General features: G+C 40.1%; 1 protein-coding gene across 1 annotated transcript; it reads left to right on the top strand.

Annotated features, from left to right (window-relative positions):
* The first annotated feature begins 216 nt into the window (after nucleotides 1–216).
* Nucleotides 217–8751, top strand: CGA (glycoprotein hormones, alpha polypeptide). The gene is made up of 4 exons (XM_081140430.1): nucleotides 217–310; nucleotides 6441–6547; nucleotides 7806–7990; nucleotides 8406–8751. The coding sequence occupies exons 2-4, from the start codon at nucleotides 6448–6450 to the stop codon at nucleotides 8481–8483; spliced, it is 363 nt and encodes a 120-aa protein (XP_080996556.1). The 5' UTR covers nucleotides 217–310; nucleotides 6441–6447; the 3' UTR covers nucleotides 8484–8751.
* Nucleotides 8752–27476: the final 18725 nt, after the last annotated feature.

Raw genomic sequence — 27476 nt, 5'->3', positions numbered from 1 at the left:
ACCTTGCAGTCATCACCGCCTGAAAATGGCTCAAAACTAAAAAATGATCTGAGGGTTGAAACAAGATAAGATCAAATTGATGTCATGGTAATTACACGAAGTACCATTCAGTCATTACGTGGAATTTACTGTTGATCCCTGGGCTTAGGAGCAGGTGGGAACATGCAGTTTTTGTTACTCTGCTGGTATAAAAGCAGTGAGGGCTTTGTTTAAACTGCAGTTACTGAGAAATCACAAAACGAAGCTAAAATCCCTCTTCAGATCCACAATCAACTGCCCTGAACACATCCTGCAAAAAGTCCAGAGGAAGGTAATATAAAATGAAAAAAAAAAAGATTTTAACTGAGTGAGGAGTAAAATATTTGAGAATATAGGGGAGCTGTGCATAAACCTTAGCAAAAATAGGGATAGGCGTTTACACAGTCTTTTTTCAGCACTCATGATTGAATTGGGGGGAAGTCTGTAATACTGTGGTCTGTGATCACAGCCCAAGATGTTATCTAACAGAAGCCAGAAACCAAATGTCTCCTGCTGAGATGCGTGAGTGCCTTTGGGTATCTAAAAAATTTTCTCAAGAAATATTGGATGTCATTTGAAAGGCATTCTTGTGAGTGGCTTCCAGGGGTCAGGCAGAGGTGAGTAGACATTACAAAAGTTGCTGATTCTGTTTTATCATCAGTTTTTAAATGATGCATAACTGAAAATGCTGCCCACTGATAAAGCAGCTCACCTGTTCAGCTGAATGATCATAGCTCCTGATATCTTTTGAGTAGATGTTCTTGTCTAGACTTGAATAGTAACACTGAAATCTCTTGAACAACATTGTTTCCATTTTCTTTTTACAGAAAAATGCTACAAAAATAAGAGCAGTATTTCTACAACTATTACTGATGACCTTGCAGTTCTAAATCACTTGCCCAAGTCTAATGGGTTTGTTACAGAGAGAGTTTCTGGAAACTTTTGCTAACCTTACTTATATTTGTATCAGTGGTAGTTATATTTGCATCAATATTAGTTGAAATGGCAACCAGTTGGGAACTCGAGACTAGAAAAGTCCTCTTTTGTCCCTTCCTATTAGTGTTGAGGAACAGGATTTGAGCACAAGGAAGAATTATGGGCTGACACTATGCAGGCCTCTTAGAATACAGAAGCTCCATTTCATCTTCATAGGAAATTTTGATTCCTAAACTCAACAATCCTTTCACCATTTAAAAGTAAGATATTTTACATTAGAACAGAGGATTATTTTTAAGTGTCCCAAAGATGTCTTTTAAATATTTACTTGACTTAACACCAATTCAATTATTCAAAATATTTGTCACCCAAATTACTTATAATACTTTGCTGTAGTCTTGAATTATTTTAAAAAGATAAGAACAATCACCATTTATGAAAAGTGTATGTGTTTCATTTCAACTTTAACTTTGGTTTTAAGTTTTTTTCTTTTTGCAGTAGTAGAGTTGTTGAAATTTTGAGTCATATTTCTTACCATTTCCTGCTGAAAAGGGTAGCAAATGAACAATGTTAGCAAAGCAATTGATTATGTTCCAGAACAGATTCTCAGTTTCATTGTACATTCTTTTATAATGTGGGACTCAAACTTACATGAAAACTCAAAGTGAGAGCTGGGAAAGAGAAATAATAAAACTAGAAGGTAACATGTCTTGTTCAAAGGTAGATGAAGATGATCTGCTTTCATAAAGAGAACATGTACAGGAATCAGTTAATAGTTCTGTTGAGAACAGCATGACCTATAGCCCCAAACGCCCATTTTTATAGATTGTGAATCCTAGAGTAGTTTGCTATCAGCTCATGATCCTTGCAAATTCTGGTTTTGGTGTGTAACACTTCAGCATTACCCATTAATGCTGCACAAAGTAATGTAACATTGCACAGAGCAATCCAGTAATCCTTAGTTCATCAGACTCAGAGATAACATTATAGAAATGCTCTAGCATCCTTCATACACAGGGTTGAGTGACGGAGAGAGAGAGACAGGTTGGACTGGGAGTGAAATCAAGGACAATATTAGGAATCAAATTAGAAAAAACAATAATAACAGCATGATCCATGTGTTAATCAGTGTCCTGAAGAAGGAAATGGATTAACTGTGTTCTTTGAGGCTAAAGCGGTAGCACAGGTGGAAGAGCACCATCTTAAGATCAGATCACTTTCCAGGTGACTCTGGCCGATCCTTTTAGTTCTCTGAAGCATAGTTTTCTAGTCTATGGATAGGTGCCGTGATGCTTTCCTCATAGAAGTATAAAGAGAATCAGACAAGGGGATGTATGCTGTATTGTGTGTTCACCACCCCAAGTCAGGCCTCCTTCCGTCACCATTTATCCCCCCTTTTAATCTGGTAATCTCCATAGTGTCGTCTGTCTACGAGGTTTTTGTTTTCTGCTGAATCCCTTCACCTTCTTCACCCATGTCATGTTTCTTCTTCCATCAAGTACATGGTCTTTATTCTCATTAGTTTTTCACCTCTCCATTTTCATGTGCCCAGCTTACCAAGGGTCTCAGTGTCTACAGATGCTTTTATTACAGCATCCATCACTTTAACTCGTAGCTGTTTGCCTTTGTACCTGGGTCAGATAGCAGGAAATTTATTTATATTTGAGTTACTTGGCACAGTGCCTGATACGTAGCGGGTACTTATTCAAAGTCTTTAAATCTTTTACGTTTTTAATTTGGACCTCAATTTTGGCACTTAACAATGTTGAATTCTTGTCAAATTACCCAAAACTCATCTTTTTATAAGAAAGGGAAAACTAATTATTTATATCAAAGAATGAAGGGGGATTTGAGATGGATTGTGGGAGTGTTAACGAGGCTCTCCTTGTCCATCTCCCCAATCTCTCAGATATTCCTGGTCTGCCTTTGTAGAAAACTATCAGTGAACATGTTAATGGGTCTCAAGGTCACTCTAGTGCCTGGGAGCAATGCTTGAATGTCTACTTGGAAAAACTGGGAACCTGGATAATTATTGAAGTTGGGGGCTAGAGCATAGGATTATGGAGACACTCCCTGCTAGACTGGGGGTTCAGAACATGCTACAAGAACAAGGTAAAAACCCACTTACTGCAGCTAGAGTGCATGAGGAAAGAAAACTATTAACCATGGCCATTCCAAACTGAATTTCCTGATCACTGACTCCAAACTCTTTAAATTTGTGCACCGGCAGACAGAGGTGAGCCTGCTCAGGGGCCTGCTCTGTGAGAGGTGGTGGAATGAAGGATTCCAAACATTCTGCTCTCCCTTGTGACTTTCCATTTTCACATCTTTCATTGAGGCTGAACTATTGCTATCTTCTCTGGACCAGGCAAGATGCTAAAACTTACAGGCCTATTCTCTGTTTAACAGACACTTATTAAATACCTATCTCATGACAGTGTGCTGGGGATTAAAGGCTGTACTTTCAAGGTTCCCTTTTATTAACTGCCATTCTCTGAAGGCAACCTACCTTTCCCCTCCTTGGTAGTTAACTGGGTTAGATGAGCTAAGGAGGTGAAGTCTTAGGTTAACCCTCTAGAAGTCTGTTAGATTAGTCTGTTTTGGTAACAAAGAATTATGCCTCCTATCCTAGCCAGTCATCTAAAAAATGTGCTATGAGTAAGCTGGGGTTCCTGGTACAGAGAGTATGGATGAGTCACCCCATCTGTCACACCATTAGAAAAACAGAAAACCTCACCCTCTGACAGTGGGGGCAATGGCAGCATTTTTGTAAGTGAAGGACAGGATGTCACATTGTACCAAACACTTATAGTCTTCTTGGAACAATCTTTTATATATGTATATATGTATATGTATATGTATATGTATATGTATATGTATATGTATATGTATATGTATATGTATATGTATATGTATATGTATATGTATATGTATGTATATGTACATGTGTGTGTGCATGCATGCATACATATATACATACTTGTACACGCATATATACATACACATATCTATCTCTCTGATATTTTAAAAAGCAATTAATTTACCTTGAGGTCTTTCAATAAAGGGATAGACAGGCCAGGATCATAGATTTCTCAATCCTGGCACTTTATAAGGATTTTGTGTGTGTGATAAAAACAGAGCAGAGGAGCTGCAAAGGGAAGCTCCCTCATTGTTCACTGTCCCTAAGTTTTACTGCTATGGCAGGTTGTACTTCCCAAAGATGGCCACAAAAGCATCTCTCAGCCTACATTCCCTCTGTAGTGTGAACCTGCCACTCCCACATCAAAAAGTGGTGTGTCTATCTTTGTACCCCATTTGTGTATGTGTATGTGTATATATGCACATGCAGCTACTTAAAGGACTTTGAGGTAGATGGGCTGAGAAGGGGGAGAAAGGCCCTACAGGCTAAATTGAGAAAACACCTATTTTTTTGGACTCACATTATTCTGATGTGGCAGGTGGCAGGAGCTAAGGGCATGTTGAGTGCACATTAGGAATGGACTATGGGATTGAAGGTATAGAGTCTGTGGTATCTGTGATGTACTTGGAATACCAGAGGCTGAGGTTAGCAAATCTGATTTAGGTTGAGCATATTTTGCAGAATAGCATAAATATCAGCTGAACATTATTTTTTCCTGCCCTGGTATATAATGTTTTTCTTCCAAATTCTAAAACAAAAAGACATAAAGGTATAGATTAGCATGATAAAAACATTTATTAAACTGTTTTTAAAAACCCTAGAATTTGAGGGTTAATCCCTTTCTGCTTGGTTAATCTTATTTTTTAAAAAGTGAAGATAAAGCTGTTTCTGTTATTGAAAGCTTTAGCAACTGGGGACTAGGGTTCTGTTTCAAAATCTTCTCTTTATCATAAAGCAAATTCTAAAATGTGGATTAACTTTATGCTCTTACATTCAGTAATCTTGTTATAAATGTTTCTCTCTGAATTAATTCTGATGTATGTTCACTACATAATGCTGAATTTTCATAATATATGAGCTGCAATACCAAAGCCCAAAGTGATGCTAGTTTAAAAAGGAGATCACTGTTAATTCTGAAACTTTCCTTATGGCTTTGTATATCACCTCAGCAGAAGTTCTCAAACTTTTTTGTCTCAAAACCTCTTTATGCTCTTAATTATTGAAGGGCCCAAATAACTTTTAAAAAATCAAGTTATATTCATCCATATTTACTGATTTAGAAATTATGTCAGAAAAAGTTTCAAAATATTTATTCTTTTAAAAACAAGAACATTTTAAACCCATCACATGTTAACACAAATACCATATATTTATAAAAATGACAATTTCCAAAACAAACAAAAAACATCAGTGAGAAGAGTGATATTGTTTTACCTTTGTGCAAAATTTTAAAAAGACTGGCCTCATAGGACATAGTTACGTTCTCCCGTGTTTCTTTATTTAGCCTGTTGTAATATCACGTGTCATGTAGTGTCAAGAAAATTTCTTTGAACTCTTATGAGAGGATGAGAGTGAAAAAGGCAAATAGCATCTTAGAATTACTATGAAAATCATTTTAACCTCTCAGACCCACTGAAAGTGTGTAGGGGCCCCAAATCACACTTCGAGAACCACTGACTTGGAATATTTATTCAGTGTTAATTATGGATGAAGATAAAACCGAAAATTACTTGTGTATAATCATATACATCAGGTAGGAATAATGACCTATACTTATGCAGCCTATTTTTCTGTATTATAAACTGTTAGTTCTGTTTGACAAATCATTCTTATGAGATACGTGGATTGATATGAACATCTAACCAAACCGTGGTCTTATTATGTCAAGAATTGAACGTATTTTTCTACATGAAAAATAACCACAAGTTTTGACTCAATGCAATTTTAAATCTCATTCTGAACTGTCTTTTTGTTTTTTTAACTTTTTTTAAAATAAGTATAGATTTAGAGGAAGTTGAAAAAAAATGTACAGGGAAGTCCCAGGTACCCTTTGGCTAGTTCCCTGCGTAACTATATAGCACGGTGAGAAACCCAGGAGACTGACACTGGTACAATCCACGGAGCTTACGCAGGTTTCACTAGCACCGCGTGCGTGTGCATGTGTGCGTGGATGTGCATGTGCGCGTGTACTTCCATGCAATGCTATCCGTGTGTAGACTAATGTGACAACTACCACATCAAGATGAAGGACTCCCTCCCCGACACTAATTACAAATAAGGACAGTGAGTCGCCTTAAGAAGATGATCTATTTAAAAAGGAACATTTATTGTTGTTATCATTAAGCCCAGTCCTACAGGTTGATGTGAGAAATGAGAAGACTCACTTCCTTACCTCTTCCGTAAAGACAAATTGTTGTTTTATACAGGGCTTTAGAGTGTGATGGGGAGCCGTAAGCAGAGGGCTCAAGACACTGACGACTCTTCGTAGCAGTAACGTTAAATGTGCTGGTGGTTGTTGACCGGCAGGCCGGTCTTAGAGCAACGTCTCCCCCGTTCTGCTTTGCAGGGGAGCCATGGATTACTACAGAAAACACGCAGCTGTGGTCCTGGCCGCGCTGTCTGTGTTGCTGCACCTTCTCCATTCCTTTCCCGATGGCGAGTTCACAATGCAGGGTACGTGACCCAACCTGGGTTTGCAGTAACAAGGAAAACACGTCTTTCTAGATGGACATCAATAACGTCATTAATTATATACCCACATCCCTTTCAAATGTGGTAAACCCTGGCTGCTGGATACGCTTGTAGATTCTGAACATAAATTAAGTTCCAAAAATGTACAATAAAAATGATATCTTACATATCTGTTTAAAAGCAGCCTGTATATTTTCATCTGAAATAGATTCCTGATTATTCTTTATCTGCGTTTTACAAACAGAAAATGTTCCTTATTCAGTTTAGCTCAGTTATTTTAAATTTACATTTCTCCCAGAAGACTTGAGAGGATTTTAACATTGTCTTTGTAGATGAAGTGTCACATCTGTTAACGAGTGAGAAAAACAAAATCATTCTTTTGTGCAGTATTGTTTTTTGCTGTATTGTTTTAAAAGTGTCATAGAGTAGCTGAGGTAATTCCATCTGCTATGACATTGTGAGCTACTATTGGTTCTGGTTTTTCTCTAGACAAGTGCTGATATTTTAATCCCAGATCCCAAATGCAGATGCCCCCTCTAATATCAGCCTCTCTGCTCTCACCAAGCTTTCTGAAGTCTGCCATACTTTTCTCTGTCAATATTTGCAGTTTCTATGGGAAAGAACAATAGCAGATTTTAAAGGGGAAAAGAGTTTGCCTTTAGGCAAAATTCTTTCAAAAGAGCATGATGGTTTCATCTGTCAAATGGCGTTTTCCTATAGGCGTGCTATTAGTATTGGGACACAGAAGTCTTGCTTGGAGAGAGAGAGAGACTATTACTATTGAGATTTTTCAGGCATTTCTGTAGAAATTGTTTTCCCATGAAAATAACTCTAATTAATATAAGTAGATATTATATATTAAGATTAACATATACAGTAGTCAAAAGGTATTTATTTAGCCCTAGCCGGTTTTGCTCAGTGAGTAGAGAGTCAATTGAGGACTGAAAGGTCCCAGGTTTGATTCCGGCCAAGGGCAGGAACCTTGGTTGCAGGCTTCACCCCCAGCCCTGGTCAAGGCACATGTGGGAAGCAACCAATGAATGACACATCGATGTTTTTTTCTCTCTCTCTCCCCCTCCATTCTCTCTGAAAAGCAATGGAAAAAAAATATCCTCCTGTGAGGATTAAAAAAAATAAAATATTTATATTATTTACTATGGAAAAAAGACTATCTACCATCCCCTAATAAGGAAAAATTTAGTTTCTTTTATTCTTTATTTTTTGTGTGTGTGTGTGATAGTTTGCCCAGAGTGCAAGCTAAAGGAAAACAAATACTTCTCCAAGCTGGGTGCCCCCGTTTACCAATGCATGGGCTGCTGCTTCTCCAGAGCGTATCCCACTCCAGCAAGGTCCAAGAAAACGATGCTGGTCCCAAAGAACATCACCTCAGAAGCTACGTGCTGTGTGGCCAAAGCATTTACCAAGGTGAGAATCTAACGGGCCCCAGAAACTTTCCAACCGTCCAACCAAAGAAATGCCCCAGAGTACATCCACGGGGTTTAATGTCAGAGGCGTCTGATGACACGTCCTTGTTGGGCATTAATACAGGGAGGAACTGCATTTGTCCCCTATAATAAAAAGAGCCAGCAACCTCGTGGGTACACGTTGGTTTTATTTAGAGTAAAGAGAATAGGGGCAGAGGTGGTAGGGGGCAAGCTGGGAGAGAGGATAGCATGTCACACAATGCACCCCTCACCTTTTAGAGTCCAGATACCAGAAAGGGAGAAAATGCAAATCTAGCCAGCATCTAGTTAGCTCAGCTGGCTACAGATAATTTTATTTAACATTTTAAATTTTGTCTATCTACCTAACTACCTACCTTCTTTTCCTTCCCCTTTAGGCCACAGTAATGGGAAATGTCAAAGTGGAGAACCACACAGAGTGCCACTGCAGTACTTGCTATTATCACAAATCTTAAATATTTTGCAAAGTGCTGTGTTGATGATGACTGCTGATTTCCTGGAATGGAAAATTAATTTGTTCAGTGTTTCTGGCCTTTCGAGATAAAACCTCCTTTACCTTACCACACCCTTTTTGGCATGCTTCAAGGGTATACTGTAGCTTTATTGCTTTTCTCTACTCTACAGGATAATCAGCAGTTGGTTCTTTTAATTTGGAATGAAATACAGCGTTTAGCATGACTGTAAAAAGCTGGTTCTGCTGGAAATAAAGTCTTTTAAATCATCGTTCTATCACTGAATTCTAATTTTTTCTTCAAAGTTTAAAGTCAGTTCATTTTCATAGAATTAGTTGGAGGGAGTGAGCCCATAGGTGAGCTGGAGCTGCATTCACTGAATGACCTGGCCCTAGAGAACCATGTCCCCACTAAGCCTTCTAGAGCAAGTTGTAAATCATTCAGCCAGTGGACTAGTTATAGACATTCCACTGGGATGAGGGAAGACAATATAACTTGTATTTTTATCCATTTTTATATCATCTATTTCAATGGTTGATGAGCTTTATAAAAGTACAGATACATTAATATGGTGATGCATATACAAAATTTACAAATAGATAATTATGCATATTTGGGGATGTACCAACTTTTTACTGGTAGAGGTTCTCAATTAAAAAAAAAAAAAAGAGAGAAAGAACATTGCCCTAGGGTTTGGGAAAGACAAAATCCTTCCCAGCCTAAAGTTTCTATCCATTTGGCTTATGTCTAGCAACAAAAGAAAAAAAAAAATGCATCTTATTAGTCCCTGGCAGCCAGGTTGTAACTGAATAGGGTGGCTCAGGAAAGGATATTACTGTCCTCAACTAAAAGTAGGCATTGCTCCGAAATTCCCGAGGCCTCAGCTCTTACATTCCATGTTCAGGTCTGAGTGGGAATGAATACATGGTAAGCAAAGTACCCACCGACTGTTCACTGATGGAGTACCAAGCACTTTCACTTAGTTCTATGCAAATGCTTAAGAGGTGCCATGCTTCAAAATCACATTTATTGAGCATTTATACTTAAAAAACAGAGATCGTCCTTACTTTGAGGACCATGGTTTTTGCTCATTAATTTATATTGGCTATGGTAGTGATCAAAGCCACCCAAAAGTTCTAGTTCTAAAGGAGCCTGAAATTGGGGGGGGAGGGGGGCAGCGAATCACACTAGTCACAGATAAGGTTTTCATAAAAATTTTTCAGTCATCACCAATTTGTCAAGATTCCATTTCTGAGTGAAAAATCCCTTTTTATAAGGTTGGTAAACACACCAGTTGTCAAGGTGAAAAATTAAAACGAGTGCATGTACTTTTTAAGAAACACTGAAATCCACATGAACATATTACTTCACTTGTTAATTCATTTATTTATTATACATTTATTTAATGTCTAGTAAGTGCTGTCAGATTGTTAGATCATGGGGATTCAGAGATATCAGGATTCTCTGGAAGATAAGATTGAGAAAATATAACAGCTTAATTTGAAAGAATAACTGTGCTGATCATTGGCTCATTCAAATATTTAACAAATATTCATTGAGAATTTACTATGTGTAAGGTCTTGAGAACTTGTTTTGGTGAGTCAGCAGGAGAGGAGATCTACTGACACACCTTTGACTGGAGTGCCCTTGTCCATCTGGGATCATCCCATTTGACAGAGGGGATGGAAGGAGTAATGAGAGAGGAAAAGGACCTCCTCATGATCATTCAGAGCAGCCAAATCAACCCTGGTGAGCACTAGGGTGAAATGTCTTGGCTTTATTTACCTCCCATCTGACCATGTGCCAGGCATGGTGCTGGTCCTCGGAAGGCCAAAGTGGCTAAGACACAGACCCTGCCTTGAAGCAATCACAGCCCAGTGAGGAAGAGAGACATGAACAAGGAGTTACAATCTAGTGAGATATCTGCTATGGGAATGATGAGGACTTTTGTGGCATAAAGGAAGGGATGGTTAACTCCATCTGGTGGTGTCCTTCACAGAGAGTTCATAGGGCAAGTGATACTTAAGCTGGGTCTAGAAGATAAGTAGATAGATGGAGGAGGGCTCATTCTAGTTCAAGGAAACAACATAGGTAAATGTCCTCAGATGAGAACCAGTATGACAGTCACAGAATTGTAAGAAGTCAGTGTGACTAGACTTCAGGTAGCTGGTTGGAAGTTTGGAGCTGCAGAAACAAATAGACACCTGCCAAGAAGTTCCTTGTATAACATGCAAAAGAAAAATGTGCATTTTATCTAGGACCCTACCTTCTCAAACTAGAGGGCCTGGGAGTTTCTGAAAGCCACACAATAAACATGTATCTTCTTGCTGGATCAATTTTCTTGAGGATTTGGGGAAATGTTATTTTCATTTCAAAACAAAAACTGATCTATTATAAAATAGAATGCAAAATTGCAAAAATGGGATTAAAAATTGTGACTTCAAGATAAATTTTATGTTGTAAGTGAGGCCTTCAGGATCCTGCTCTTCTGACCCTCCCAGACCTCCTGGGAACTTGTCCACACTTCTTACATTAGGAGTACTTAAGTGGAGGAGTCTGAGAAGTTCTATTAAAGGAATAAATGCTCAGCCTTGCACTTTAGAAAAATCATTGTTGCAGCAAGTAGAGGGTGATTTGAGAAGGTAGGAGACTGGACATAAGATCACAAATCGGGACCTTTGCAATTACCTTGGCAAGAGATGGTGATGGATTACTGGCAGTGAGGGTGAGGGTAAGAGGAAGGGATGGACTTGGGGGGAATTAGGAGGAAATAAAGAGATGATTGTGCGTGTGGCTTCTGGTTTTGGGGTGGCTGGTGGATGACTGGGCCAATAACTGGGAAATGGAAAAGTTTGGCATGGCAGCAGAGGGGAGATGACAAATACAGTTGGGGACCTACAGAGCTGAGGCTCTAAGGAGCAGGCGAGCCTGGCTGACGGGCAGCGTGGTCAGTGATACAGAGCTCAGGAAAGGACTCCAGCCTGGGGATACAGGCTTGAGGAGCACCGGTGGTCAGTGGTATCAAAACCACAGGAGCGGCTAGGACTGCTCAGGAGCCTGTGAGGGCATGAGGAGAGAAGATGCTGGACCACCCAGGATAGGTTCTGGACCAGTCTGGCTGAGAAAAAAGGTGCTATGTCTTTTGGGACAGTCAATTAGAAACTCTGATAGGAGCTTTATCTAGAGAAAAGATTATAATCTCAGATATATAAGCAGTGAAGAGGAAGAGAGGCAGGCATGGAGGCTGGAAATGGCACTTCAGGCCTATCTGTGAAAAATGCCTAAAAGAAGTAACGGAGGTAGAGTAAGCACAAGCTTGAAGGGTGCTTCTTCAAAAAATGTTCTGTCATTCACCTCACCCAGAAAGCTGCCTGAAATTCCCCCATTTGAGATTCCTTCCTTATGTCGAAAACACAGTATTTCAGGCACCTTCCTTTTAAGTAGCAACACATCTGACTGAGGCAACACGCTTGGCCATTAACACCACAAGGTAAGTTAACAGACCACCAGGTCTGTCTGCACTGGGGGTCCTGGATTCTGGTTACCAGAGAGAGAGGGTGTCTGGCAGAATGATAAAAGGCTAGCACAGAAGCAAGACTTCTGCTGCTTTGTAGTTGTGTCAAGAACTGACCATGAGAAGAAACTCCTAAGTGATCACAGGGATGTCACTGATGACGAGGGCTCAAGAAGGAGGTCAGTAAAACAGGAGGGCTCCTGTGCACCAGCCTGTGTCCTGGGAGTGAGAGGAAAGGGCAGGAAAAGATGAGAGAGAGACAGAGGAAAGGGAAGAGAGAGAAGAATGGGGAGGGTATACAAAGCAGTGGAAGGAAAACGTGCGAGAGGCAAGGCGGAGAGCCTGGAAGGGCTGCCAGAGGAGTCTGTAGCCTCAGAGGAGGCTGAACTGGGCCACAGCAGAGAGAAAGCCTTGACTCTCCTTGCTTCCACCTCCCCGCCCACTACTGTCAGAGGCTAAGTAATCACCCATAGTCAGGATCTCTAGCCTATGGGGAGGTTTTGTTCAAACAGAAAAAGATGCCCTCTCTGGGCAGGTGGAGCACCTGGAGTAAATGCTTCATAATTAAATGGCACAGAAAAGTGGATACCAGTCAGTCCTTACCCTTGGCTGGCACCTTTGTGTAGTACGCATACTATGCAATCTTCCATGACGGCCCTGCCCATAATCTCACCATCCTAACACGGCCATTGTTGCATTTTGGAGAGATTACATCTTAAGTTGGCAAGAATCTTAGTCGACATGGAAGATTCCAAATATTGATGTGTTAATTATCCTAATAATGCTGGGAGGCTTCTGGAGAAAATATTGCCCCAAACAGTTTTGTGTTGCTTTTGCCGTCTATGGGGAAACTAGAAGAGCTGCCCATAATCTGCTCCCGACAGGAAGGTAAAACCAAAGAATCCATGTGTAAAAGGCCATAGAGCTGACATGAAGGAGTTGGTTAGGACCACAAACCTCAAGAAATGCAGAGAGGTCCTCTTATTTGGCAAAAAAATTAATCGAAGCCAAACCACCTGACTTGAATACAGAACTTTTACTTTCTCAGAACTTTCTGTGCCTAATGTGTCATGAGTCTCAATCAGCCCCTTGTGGACCACACGTCAGGGCAGGTGGCACCACCTCCATTTGACAATTGGATAAATGGAAGAACAAAAAGCTTTGCTTGTACAGGGACTGAGCCTGCGTGGAACGTTGGGTCTCCCCTATCTCTTGTTTTGTGCTGCTTTTTTCAAATTCCAATTTATTCTCAAGGTAAAGAACTTATTTCCCCCTGGATACTGAATAGGAGGGCTCTCTTGGAGATTTGCCCAGGGTGAGAAGCCATCACATTAAAATAAATGAAGTCTGAACTGTGACTTGTCCATCGATGTTTGTCTGGCAGGCTGGACTTCAGCTTCACTCTTACAGCTCCTCTTGATGTACTCAGCTTCCTTCAGACACTTTTTTAAAGCTTAATTAGAAGAAACACAAAGAGATTTCTCTGTTCTGAAAACCAAGTAGGATTTTCATATTCTCCTATTCAAAACTGGATAGCGTACGGGATTGTAAATATGAAACACTGTTTTTACAAAGAACTGAAGATGGGTCTGAGTTTTTTTGGAGCAAAGAGAGAAGTTAATTATTACATCAAACTTCAAAACAGGAGACATAAAAAGAAAATAACTGGTGGATGTTTTTTAATGAATTCTGCTTCTGAGTCCCAGAAGAGCACATGCTCTGAAAAGTACTTTCCTACTGAACCTGACTTCAGGGCTCACCTGTCTAAAGAATTTGAAAGCTCAGGTTTGGGGAAGAGAGTGAGGGAAATGAGGATCAGGACAGAGTCTCTAAAGAGGTAGTCAAAAGTTTGGCACACAATTGAAAATTTGCAAGAATGTTTCCCACAAAGACATTCTGCTGTTTTAAAGCCATTTCCACTAATGGAATATTTGCAGAAAGCAGGCTAGGGGAGTGAGAAGGCAAAAAAAACTATCAATTTTCTCCAAATGCTCTTGATCAGAAAGTGTGTTTGAATTATAGTCACTCAATTGTAAATTATCTGTGAATAGTAATTGATTCTCAGAAAGTATGTTTGAATTATAGTCACTCAACTGTAAATTATCTGTGAATAGTAATTGATTCTCAGCTATGTTGATAGTAAGTAGAATTTCAGCATGTGCAATTTCCTTCTATGCGCTCTTTTCTCAATTGCAAATCATGTTGGGGAGAATTAGAAAAAGCCAGTATGAGGGGTAAGCTGGAAAATGGAGGGGAACTGGGAGGTAGAGCAGAAGTAGTGGTTTGCCCAAGACAGCTTCTGAGGGTTTTCTAGATATGCACTGCAGCTTTGAGAAGGTGAAGGGAGTGGGATGGGTGTGTGCCTAAGGGGTTGCTAGCAGATACTTGGGTTGAAGTTACGGTGGGAGGAAATAGGCCCTAGCCTTGGCTATAAGGGAGAGAATTCCTCAGCTGTCTAAATTATGGCTATTCTAGTGACCGTGTGCCCCTGGTACCGCTCTCTGACATGGGAGAGAATCATTTGCATGGGAAGAGGGGTCTCTGAGGTGCACCCCATGGTTCCTGAGGCTGAAGCCACTAGTACTCAGCCCAGCACTGGGAAGCTTGAGAGTGCCAGACAGAGGCTCTCGGGAATGCCAAATCCTCTGTCAGCTGCAGAGGCACTGCTGCTCCTAGTGGACAGTGTCACTTGGAGTTTTTAGAAGAGTTAGTGGGCGAGGTTGAGGAGCGTGTGTGCTTTTCCGGGGAGCGTGTGCCTGGCACGATGGGTCCACCTGACTGAGCACATTTGTCTTCATATTGATGGGACCCTTCCATTTGTTTGCCTCCAATGTGCCCTTTTAGTGGCATCCAGCTAGCTGCAGGGTGACAGCTCTAATGCATGGGCATTCAGCGAATTACAGCTTCAACACCACTTAGAAATATTTGATAAGCTAAAGTTGAAGCTCAAAATCCATTCACATTATTATACGAATTTCACTTGACATTTGTCAGTGAGACAAAAGGAAAAGGCATTAGGTCCTTTAAATATAATTTAAACTATTTTAAAGTTTGAATGGTTGTGAGGTAACTATTTTAAGAATTTTTTATTACTTACATGTACATCATTTATTTTATTTTTCCTGGTAGTGACTATCAAGAATTTGAAGGGACTGTCATTAAAAAGTCCTGATGATGAATTTCATGTTGCCATTTCCATCATAAAACCTGGCAAAAAGCTCAAATTTCCCACTGAAATATTGGAAAATGTTTTATTTAAAAGTTTTACATAAATCTGATACTTTGTATTTTTCTCATAACTATTCTTTTTATAAACCAAGCCTCATAAGGACATCCCCAAATGCCCTCCAGTTCACTCCATTTTTTCGTTGTGTGCCATGACATGGAAGGTTGGGAAACAATGGGATAGGGAACTAGATTTTTTTTTTTTAAAAAAAAGACTGGTGTCCATCTATAACAAAACACAGCATACACAAAAACCTCTATTGTACATTCAGGAAAGGGAGATTCTGAAATATATTTAGCAAGCTAAGGATGGAAAACAGAACTAATTATATAGTAACCTGTTAGTACTAGTTTAAGGTGTGAAATGCCATTAACATTACTTTCATTCGGTTTGCTGTCCTCACTGTTTTAAATAGTGAACACACAAATATTTATAAATATTTAGAAATGCTTTCCATAGTTGATTCTGCAGAGTCTATTTTCTCTCCTGTGGTTGAGAGAGGGGCCCCAAAATATTTTTTTCATATCTATGAACTTATTTACTAATGTGTCACTTTACTTGAATTTGAGAGCTGAGTTTGGATAGGATGGTAAAAATAATTTGCTATTAAGTCTTCAGGGAGTTCTGAGCCTTGTTTACAGTAGGAAAACTGAAGCAAGACTGGTGACTCCTGATCTTTGAAAGAAATGATTTCCCTCCACCGGTCTATGCACTATTTGCTGTGCTTTATATGAGGGGCTGCAGCTGGTCCCCTCTGGAGCACAAAGGGGAGAGGGCCCAAAGAAGGCAAAAGGCGGGTGGAGAGAGAGGGGAGCCGGGCAGGTCTTTTACTGGGCACTCCACGAACTTCTTTCTCACAGAATTGTACCCCATGCAAGTAGAATTTCAGCACGAGCAAATGACCCCCAATATGATGTGCTTTGAAGAAATGATCACCTCCACAACTTTCCTATGGGCACCAGCCAGTTGCATCACCATTTGAAGTTTTTAGGCTCTTTTACTCCAAATATCAGAACATCAGAAAAATTTTGATTATATTTTAGAAAAGAAATAATATACGTTTTCCTTTTAGTTGAATGACCAATTTCAACACAAAAATGGGGAGCAGCAATTTGTGGTGAAAGTTGGGGGTGAGGGAGGCCTTCCTAAAGGCTTATGCTTACCCCACACCAGGGATATTAAAATCTCTGAAATGCTCCTAGCTCCCCAGACAGACCCACTGTACCCCAGGTGGCCCCTTTGCTTGCTCTCTCACCTGCCCTTATACCCACTTGTAAGAGAGCAGTAGATAATTTAAAATCATAATGTCTACTTTACTGCAGAGTTTGTCATTACCTGAGGCTCCTTCTTACCATCTGATTTGTGCATCCCTTACTCTACTGTACTGAGTTTCTCTCTCTTTGTTACTGATCTGTTTATTTACCAAATTCCATTGTTTTTGTCTCTCTAACACTCTTGGGCTTTTCCTCCTGTAAAAAAAAATATAAATGGAACCACTTCAAAATGGACTCTGAGTTGCCATCCTGGAGGAACTGCCTTGCATGTCTTATGCCTCAAACCTCTGGAATGTTAAAACAGGGCAAAATAACCTTTGAACTGGGCCTAAAGCAGCCTTGTGTCCCAAACCACTGTTTGCAAAGATAACAAGAAAGCCGATATTATAATTCCTAGACTAATGACTACCAGACTGAAAATTCTGTATTTTGCATTTCCCCCCTTAACTCCCTTGATAAACATCTTGAGCATCAGCAAGAGAAAGCAGCATAATTATTGTCTTTAGTCCCTGGAGTTATAGCTTCACTCAAATTAGAGGAATTTCCTGATAGATTCATTTGTCATGTCACTTCACATTTTTATGCAAAAAAAGATGGGTTCTTTTTAATGCATGTTCTTTCTATTAGGACACAGGTAATAAAAACTCACCACCACAACTAACAGCTTCATAAAGTCACAGCACAAATGAAAATGTTTTTAACTTTACTCTTGACCCCAAAAATTCAAGTGTTTCTTGTCTGACCTTTCTCTACTGAGAAAGTAAAATGCTTCACTTAGTCACATTTTATAATCACTCTATTAATCAAAACATCAAAGAAGGCCTAGATGGTTATTTCAACTCAGAGACAGATGTTAATGGCACTCAGAAGAAATTTAATTTCCTGATCCAGGAATTAAACATACTGTAGTCATCTGCTTGGACTCTCTATTCCCCGTGTGACTTAAATTTAAGTACATTATTGAGTTTCCTATACCTTTTCCAGAAGCAACAGGCACTGATATCCATTAGAGAAGAAATTCAGGGCAGTGTGTCTGAGACATTTTGGATAAACACAGGAATGCTCTCCAAGAAGTCCATCTACATTCCCCCCTCACATATAGGTAGAGCTGTGTGACCACCCCTGGCCAATGAGCTGTGAGTGAAAGTGACTTGTCACTTCTGGGCTGGTGTGAATTCCCTTTGCCTCCTACAGGGACTATTCCAGGGTGATGTTTAAGATGATGGAGCCTCTATGAGCCTGGGTGTCTGACTATGTTTAGCAAGACTCCCCCCCTGCAATAGACGTGTGGCACCAGTGAAAAATTAACCTTGCTCTTGAATCTCTGAGATTTTGGGATTGGTCACTACAGTCCTGCTTACCCAGACTTGATCTACGCAGACACTACGAGGTATCAAAAAATACCCTAGGGCATGGGTTTCCTTGCTATGTTTGCCTCAGACCAATGAGTATTTGGAAGACCCAAAAGAAAACTCTTGGGTGGGGGCCAGCATGTAAATTAAAGGAAACACACATTTCATTTAACAAACTTTTCGGCCAGAGGACTCTGATACTTTATTAGAAAATAGCTCCTTATTCAAGAATGTTAAAACCATTAAAAAATATACTGTATGTCCCTTTTTGACCATTTCTAATATTTCTTGGTACTGGTTGTCTCCATTATAACCTTAGAGGTCGCTGGAGTGTTTTGTAGGCTAGCGCCTGCAGGAAAAATCCATCTGTTTGGTGCTCGGTGCCAACCACACTTTACTACCTCAGGAAATCCAGAAGGACCAAGTACCTCACACACAGCTTCTTAGAAGCTTCCACTTAAGTTTCAGGCTCTCCGGACCACAACGACAGACCTCTGTGAGCCTGGAGGAGTTCTCTCCACCTTTGTTTTGGGGGAAAGTTCCTCCAGTGTTTCTCATATACCAGCTCAGGACATTTAGCTACAGAAATAAATATACAATTTTGACAGTCCCTGCCCTCAGCCTGCTTATAACCTGCCATATAAACGAGTAAAATAACAATAAAACAAGTGAACATTTGGGGTGCAAAGAAATGCTTGAGTAGCAATCCCCCCCCAAGAAAATCAAGAATTCCTGCTTCAAAAAAATTACTTCAAGATGGGGGAAAGTAGAATTTAACCTCTGTCTTACATGATGCCACCTTTTGGCAGATGGGGGTGGGCAAGAAGGCATGTGGAATGGTGTGTACAACGGCATGATACGGGCACGAGATATGACTGGAGTAAAGCAAGGATGGGGGAGAAAAGCTTGGAAGATTGGCTGGGAGCAGATTGGGGAAAAACATTGGATTTTAGACTAAAAATATAAACCTTGAGTATCTAGATAATGGAGAGTCAAGATTTTTTTTTTTTTTTTTTTAATATGGAGAGTGTCGTAAACTGGGTGACATTTTGGTGGTACTGGTCTGTCAGTCAGCTGCAAGATTCTTTGCAGAGGTTGGAACCTGGAAATGAAGATGCTTTCATGGTAGACCAGTAGTCACATGTGGAGCGAGGAGGCAGGTAAAGAGGCTGTGATGAGAAAAGGGGGTGCAATCTGGAGATGCTGGCTCGATGATAATATAATACTCAACATTTATTGCTTCCTACAGTGTGCCAGGCATTGGAAACATTATAAGCAGTAACTCGTTTAATTCTCACAACACCTTATGAGATAGGTATTTTTATTGTTGTTTCAAAGATTTAAAATCACAAACGAGGTTAAATAACATGCCCAAGGTCTTACAGCTAGATTTGGGGTGCTTTCCAGTGATTGCCATGGGATGGAAATCAAGGTCAGCAGGGTCAAGACTGTCTGATGAGCCTCTCCACTGGCTGCAGAGGGGAGGCTGAGCTTATTGGGTGACATTGTTTTGGGAAGCCAGGACACGGTCTTCCTTCATCTTCAGATCATAGTGCTGCTCTGTGGGACCCATGGGGAGAGGCCAGCATGACCATAACCAGGACACCGTCCCTCAGGCTGAGTTCTTTAACTAGGACATCCTGAATCTCAGTGAAACATGTTTACAGAAAACGAAGAGCAGGCACTTTGGTGCAGAGATGAATTGAGCCAGGCACTACCTTTTTCTAGCTGTGTTTCCTTGCACAAGTTAATTAACCCTGCTGAAGCTTCATTTCCATACTTGCAAAGTGGAGATGATAATAATTCCTTCCTCATAGGATTGTCGTGAGTATTAAAGGGAGTGAGGAGGAAAATTGCTCAGCACCTGCCATGTAATAAAAGCCCATTATTTTAAGTGTCAGCTATTTTTTAATGACCAAGCACCACCAGCTATTTTGTTATTTCCTAACTATATCTTGTTAAATGTATATTAGGTAAACCAGCATAACAAATGGATACTGAAAATTGGAAAAATGTTAGTATAGTTACCAAAGAAAATGCTAGAGCCAGTTCAGACACACCGGATTTCCATCTTCTCTTTGTCAAAGGACCTTTCAGTACACGCTCTATAGATAATGAAAAGCTCATTATTCTTGCCCCTCTGCTTTGCAGCCCTTCCTTTCAGGAGTTTGACAAAGGGGGAAAGTGCAAGTTGCCTTATCTAAAACAGTGCAATAATTGGTTGTCTGAGCGGCATTTGTATTTGATTTTCCCAAGGGGATAGTTCTGGAGCCAGACAGGCCATCTGAACCTCAAGGGCAGCCCCTGGCCTTCTTTGCAGAAACATGTTTGACACATATTCATAAGATTCACACATACCCACAGTGTACACATGCAAAATATAGCTGCAGAGAGGCAAGCGCCTCTGTGCAACTGAAAAAAGCTGATTAAAAAAGTCCAACAAACCTCTGGGCAACGACCTCAATTCTGTCATTATTGTAACCCGCCAATTACACCCTCAGCTAAAGGAGATTGCACAGTATTGATCTCTGAAACTGCCTCAGCAACCTCTTTCCTCGCTGGCTGTTTCTTTTTTTTCAGTTGCAGAGATGCCTTTTTTTTCTTTTTAAAGATGGCCACTTCCTATCTTTCCATGTTTGTGTTTCTTTATGCATCACTACAAGAGAGAAAATATTTTAAATGTTTTGTGCGTGTGTCTGAAAACCAGTCAGTGGTCGCCTGCTTTATTTACTTGCTTTCTGTAGTTCCATGATATTTGTGGACTTTAAGCACCACCCAGTGGCAATGTGTAGTCAAACACTTAAAAAAAAAAAAAAAAGGAATTTGGAGATGGAATATCGGAAGCAATTGATTGATTTTTCTTTCAAATGAGTTAGAGAAACTGGTGCTTCAAAAGCAGGAATATGACCAAGTCATTACAATAACCATGGCTGTAGTCCTGACCTTTTCTTTCTTCTTGCTTTTGTTCCCCTGGTTATTTTGTGCCATTTTATTGTATTGTTGCTGCCATGTGTAAAAATGAAAACAAAACCAAGTTTTTGTGATGGTTTATAGTTCCTATTCTCTAGGGTTGTTATTATTTTTTTAAAAAAATATTTTTATTGATTTGTAGGGAGAGAGGAAGGGGAGGGAGAGAGAGAAACATGGGTTGGTTGCCTTCTGCACACACCACAGTCAGGGATCGAACCTGCAACATGGGCATATGCCCCGACGGGAAATCAAACTGGAGACCCCTCAGGGCATGAGACTAAGCTCAGCCAACTGAGCACACCAGCCAGGACCTGGGGCTGTTATTGAAATAGACATTTTAGTAGTTTGAAAATTGGATTGATATCAGTGACCCAAGTCTGCATGTTACGACCACCACTTTGTGAGGGTCTCTGAGAAGGGCAGTGGGACTCCAACGAGGAGAGAGCTGCCTGCTCTGTGCATTGCGGCTGGGCCCTGCCCTACCAGTCTTCTCTTGCTTTCTTCAGGACACTGCCTATCTTGTCAAGTAATCTAAATTTGCGTCTGCTGTACAGCTCTCACAAACTATTAGCTCATATCAAACTCAAATCTACATGGGTTTTTAGACTTGGTGCTAGCCCAGTGTCAAGGGCAAATGTCAGAAAGATCAAGCACGGGGCCTTCTTTTTACTCATCAAATTTTACCTTGTTGGTTTTGGTTCCAGTATTGTTGGGGACCTCTGACATGTTTTAGTCATCTGGTTCAGCTTTATATCATCTAGAAACTTCATCGATGTCTCAAGCTATTGACAGACATGTTGAACACGACAGAGGTAATAAGGGCCGTGGCAGCACTCCAGGCTCTGTCCAGGACCCTTCAATCAACATTCTAGGGGGTGGTTTCAGAGTGTAGCTGGGTATCGCGAAATTAAGAAAATAACCACAACTACACCATTTGGATCATCTTTTACATCTAGGCCCTGCGTTAGGCCCTTGACTTGTATTATTTTGAAGGTTCATGGAATTTATGCAAAACAGGAATTATTATCCTAATTTTAAAAGATATCAAGCAGAAGAATGGAGACATTAAGTGATATGCCCCAGGTCACACTTGACTTGGAAGTGACTGAGCTGGATTTGAAGACACCCCTGATTGACTTCGAGGTTATACACTTCTCACTGTTCCAAATTGCCTCACTGATTCATCTTCTGAAGGCATGGATCTCTAAAAGATAACCCATGGTCAAAAGAAGCAGAGAAATAGAATTATAAGTCCACAAAAGTTCAGCTCGAAACAATTAGTATTGGTGTACTTCATTGTGAGAGGAAGTTGGAACTGCGTATTCATAATCGTCCCTGGGAGTATGGCAAAGTCACCTTGTGATGAGAATGTCAGTCTAGCTTCTGCCAATATAACAAATGGAGTAAGTACCAACTGTTCATTATTGAGTCAAACGTTTTCAACTTTATTTAAAAAAATGTACGGCTCTCCTACAGATGAAGACTAGCAATTACCGTGCATCCTTGCAGCTCTCCTCACTCCAACGGGGATGCTTTTCATTTTCTGCTCTTACTTGTACTGCTTAATGCATGTTTCTGTTTGCAAGCCAGATATAGAAAGCTTTCATTGAAATGAAGTTTCTTTCTATATCTGGCTTGCTGAAAGGATTTTTGAAAAAGGCAAATGTCTTTTATGTGTCTAATGAAATGCCATATTGAACATTTTCGTTGTAAAATACATCATATATAGGGGAAAACTCTATAAAACATATGTGTACAGTCCAAAGAACAATATTAAAATGAGCCCCTGTGCCTGAACCCATTTGTGAGGTAAAGAAATAGTGTCATCAGTCCCTTAGAAGCCCACTGAGGTTCCCCGCCCTTCTCCCGGGGTAGTTATTATCCTTACTTGTGCTAATGGTTTGCTTGTCCTTAAGGTTTCACTATCCATGTACGTATCATTAAGAATACATAATTTACTTTGCCTACATTTGAAATTGATACATGGAAACACTGTATTTCATTACTCTTCTATAAGTTCCTTTTTTTGGCCCAACCTTGCTTATGAGTTCCATCCATGTAGCTGTAGCCCAGTCACCGCTGAAAAGCTTTTCACTATATGCCCGTGCCACTGTGTGTTCATTCATGCCCCTGCTGATGGACACAGTTTGGGGTTATTATAAACACTGTGCTACAAATATTCTTGTCTATGTCTCTTAGAACACATACCCCATTTCTTCCCTCTGGCAACTTTGGAAGTGCTCTGCTCAGGTGTCCTTAAGAGAATCTGCCAAGAGGAGTGCGGCTGATTCCCAGCCCCTGCTAGGGCATGTTCAGATCTAGTGGGTTCACAGCAGGCCACGCCTCAAATCCCCCATCCTGAGTTGCTCCCAGCCAATGACTGAGTGCAGTGTAGTACCAGACTGTAGGACGGGGGATTGCTCTGAGACAGAATTTAAATTCAGGGCCTTACCATCAGCCTGGCTGAGATTTCTCAGAATTACACTGCTGACGCTTTTCCTCTCTGATCGATCTTCCTCAGATCTCCTGCCTGGCCCCCAGTTAGGTCCTGGGCCCACACAGGGAAGGGCAAGGGGAAACATCTAAAGCATCAAAACCTGCCCTGCCCCAAATAGTCAAAATGGTAACACAAAATCATATCACATCTTGGGCCCTGGTGCCACAGTGTAGAAAGGAAGCGGTGATGTGGTCCTTATCTTCATTTACATTTGACCCATGAACTATTTGGGTTTGAACTGTGTAGGTCCACTTATATGCAGATTTTTTTCAATAAATATACATTGGCCCTCCTGCCCCCCCCCCCCCCCCAGTTTCACATCCCTGGATTCAATCAACCTCAGATCCAAGACCATATATTTTTTAAATTTTATTTTTTTATTGTTGACATTATTACAGATGTCCCCTATTCCCCCCTCCCCAACTTACCCCTTCCACCCAGCCCCTACCCCACCCCAGGCCTTCACCACACTATTGTCTGTGTCCATGGGATATGCATATATATGCATATACGTTCTTTGGTTAACCTCTTCCCAAGGCCATATTTTGGATCTGCAGTTGGGAATCTGTGGATACAGAGAGCTGACCATATGCATTGTTGTATGCCATTTTAGATCAGAGGCTTGAGCATCCACAGATTTTGGTATCCATCAGGGTGGAGGGGTGGGGAGGTGGGAGGGTGAGGGTGAGGGCTGTAACCAAGGGGCAACTGTAGTTAAGTTTTTGAGGAGTCAAAAGTTATACATGGATTTTTTTTTTTCTTTCTGATTTCCATTACTCAAAGGTCAGTGCCCTTAACTCCTGCATTGTTCAGAGGTCAGCTGTATTTGGTTCTGAAAGCTGATATTTTCTCACTGATGTAGAAAGTCCCTACATTCCCCTTGCAACCAGTTTGCCAGATGGTCTGTTCTGACTCATGTCTCTCCCTCCTCCTTCCCACCTTCCACAGATATAATACATTGTATGTTCCTCTAATTCTGAACCTTTTATGTCACACAAGCTTTTTATACCATCACACAGTAAGCTACATAATTTGCAGGACCCAGTACAAAATGAAAATTTGGGGCCCCTATTTTCAAAAAGCAGGAAAAAAATATGAAGCTCTTTTTCCTTCCTCAGTCTCTCCTTTCAGTTGTTATAGTGATTTTTGCTACTTAATGTCATTCTAAGTAAAGAAAAATTAAAATTTTAAATTGCCATGAATTCTATCATTCATCTTTACATTGTGCAATGCCAGTTTTGAAGTGTAAGCGTTTATCTTGTACGTTGAATCACTGAAATTGCACTATTTCCATTTTGTACTTCATTCATGCATCTATATTTCTTCTCTTCAGTACAGTGGAAACATTTCACAAAATGAACTCAACTTTTTTCTTTCACTTTTGGAAACACATTCTACCAACACTTCCTGCCTTCATTTACTGATGAATAAGGAAGGACTGAAATGACAAAGAACTATGAGATACTCTTTTTTTTTTCTTGCTTTCTTTCTGAGTCACCACTTTCAGCTTACGGGGTTGACTAACACAGAGAAGTAGAGTAAGGAGATTTTATGGGGGTCCTTACTCACTGATGTTTCTTAGAATGCTGTGGCCTCCTTTCTGTGTTCCAAACAAGTTCTGGTGGGAGCAGAAAATGTAGCCCCTTGGCGCTGTCAGAGCCCTACTCACTCTATTCAAGGTGTAACATTTATTTTGTATTTGCTTTTAGTCTCGCTGAACTTCCACATATTGTGGGTCCATTGGAACTCTGTGCTGTCAGATGAATGGTTTAGGCAAATGGAGCAGCAAGGGCCGGTGGACACTCGTGTGCTGTATCTCTGCTGCTCAGGCGCCTGCTCAATTGTCCTATTGGACTTTTCAGAACACAGGTTCAAAGATAAAATTAAGAATTTGAAGACAGTGAGATCAGAATATTAAACAAGCCTGAGTGCCATTGCTAAATTTCCAAAGGGTTATTCTTGTACCTTAAGTTCAAAGGAATGGAAATTAAAATTTATTCATAAATGCCAGATACCATGTTAAATAATTATAATTGATCTTACAGTAATAATAGTGTTGAAAAAATATAGATAACATACTGAATGTTTAGTCTGTAGCAGGTGTTTCATATACACCACAAATTATAAATCTCTCCAAATCCCTGTGGAGGAAACAGGAAACCTCATTTTGCTGAAGAGGAAACTAAAACTAAGACAGTTAAAGAGTGTAGGTCTGTTATTCTTGTTTGTTTACTGGAACCCGGGAACATGTCCCCTTTTATTTTAAATACATGTAAACTTAATCAAGCAGTGCCATCCGACGATGCAATCACACTCCACATATACAGAGGACACCCTCTGGCGACCTCAGCTTTTCTGAGTACAACCATAAAATAAATAAGAGGTTGGCTGGGCAGTTAAAAGATGACTTGAAGTCCTCACTTAAAGCTTAGAGACTTTACTCAGGGGTAACCATTTAAACACCTTAGTTTCTCCTTCAGGTACTATCTGCACAGTCCCTCATGTCCCCCCCCCCTCCCTTCTTCTGGAACCCAGCTATTGATTTACTATGTAGAAATCAGCATCCAAGTTAACTCCTTGGCCTTGATTAAATTTAAACACTCTATTTACTCAGAAATGTGCAGCTTAAGGGCACAGGCTCTGGAGCTCGGTGAGTTCAACTCCAGGCTGGCCCACTTAATTTGCTTGGTAACTGTAGGCGAAGTTACCTAACTTCTCTGAGCTTCAGTGTCCCCATATAAACACAAATAATGGTAATACCTACCTCATAGGATGGAGGTGCTTAAATGTGTAGAATATGTAAAATGATATCTGGCACCTAGTAAGCCTTCAATAAATATTAGTTACTCTTATTATATGTTAAGAATCTGAAATGTGAATTTATATAAAGGGTGCAAAGAAGGAGCAATTGTACCCTTAGTATAAGAGACAGATACAGCATCCCTATTGTCAAGATGTGTTTTGAAATGATCTGGATCATACATATACAAAAAGTATATGTTTAGAAAAGGAAATTTATACATAGGTGTTTGTTAAGCTGTCTGTTGATTTTATTTTTGATGCAATGATCCTCCCATTCCCCCTTATTTTTCTTAGATTCTTTGGAGGCAGCGTGGAGAACCTGGAACTTCTGGTCTGCAGTAGCCCTGAGTCCAATTCAATTGGTCTGGGGTAGAGTCTAGTCAGGCACTTTTATTACCCTTTAAGTCAGCCAGGTTTGACAACCACTGATTGCAGGACCTACGCATTCAGATTATTACTAGCAAAGCTGACAAAACCATTCTCTACCTCAGTCTTTTCATGTGTAATGTGGGACACTGGATGAAACACTTTTAAATTAATTTTTTAGATGAAGCACCCTAAGTTTGGCTAGCAACCATTTCTCTTCTTCTTGTGAAAATTTCTACAAACTTGACTCTTAAAGGTTATATAAGTAATTCATCTTCATTAGAAATAAAGGTAAATAGAAAAGAAAAGAACAAAAACTACTGTTGACATTTCATAAGCTTCCCATACTTTCAGAGTGAGTACATGTGTGTGTTAAATTTATCACTTTTATTATTAGTTGTTTGAGAGATTTTTAAAAACAATATCTGTCTGATATAGTAGCTGAAAACTGAGTAGAATAACAGCAATAGTGTGCACTGTTGGCAGGAATGTAAATTGGTGCAGCCACTATGGAAAACAGTGTGAAGGTTCCTCAGAAAATTAAAAGTAGAACTACCACAATCCATCAATTCCACTTGTGGGTGTTTTTCCAAAGGAAATGAAAACACTAATTTAAAAAGATATTTGCACCCCCGTGTCCATTGTAGCATTATTTACAATAGCCAAGACTTGGAAATCTTAGTGCCCATCAACGGAAGACTGAATAAAGAAAATGTGATGTATATACAATGATATATTATTCAGCCATTAAAAAAAAAAGGAAATCCTGCTATTTGCAACAGCATGGATGGAACTTGAGGGCATTATGCTAAGTGAAATAAGTCAGAAATACAAATAAAGTATGATTTCATTTATATGTGAAATAGTAAAAAACTCATAGATACACAAAGAACAGATTGGTAGTTGCTGTAGTTGGGGGGTTAACAGTGAGTGAAATGGGTGAAGGCGGTCAAAAGGTATAAACTCCCAGTTACAGAATATATATTGTAAGTCCT

The sequence above is a fragment of the Miniopterus schreibersii genome (genome assembly GCF_964146895.1).
Source record: "Miniopterus schreibersii genome assembly, chromosome: 6".
NCBI lineage: Eukaryota > Metazoa > Chordata > Mammalia > Chiroptera > Miniopteridae > Miniopterus > Miniopterus schreibersii.
Note: the sequence above shows the minus strand (reverse complement) of the source record. Positions and strands in the feature narration are given on the sequence as shown.

Bases quoted from the DNA above. Each gene is read 5' to 3' on its own strand.
- CGA (XM_081140430.1), top strand. From the start codon at position 6,448: ATGGATTACTACAGAAAACACGCAGCTGTGGTCCTGGCCGCGCTGTCT. The intron at 6,548-7,805 runs GTACGTGACCCA...TGTGTGTGATAG, and splicing joins TGGCGAGTTCACAATGCAGG to TTTGCCCAGAGTGCAAGCTA. The intron at 7,991-8,405 runs GTGAGAATCTAA...CTTCCCCTTTAG, and splicing joins TGGCCAAAGCATTTACCAAG to GCCACAGTAATGGGAAATGT.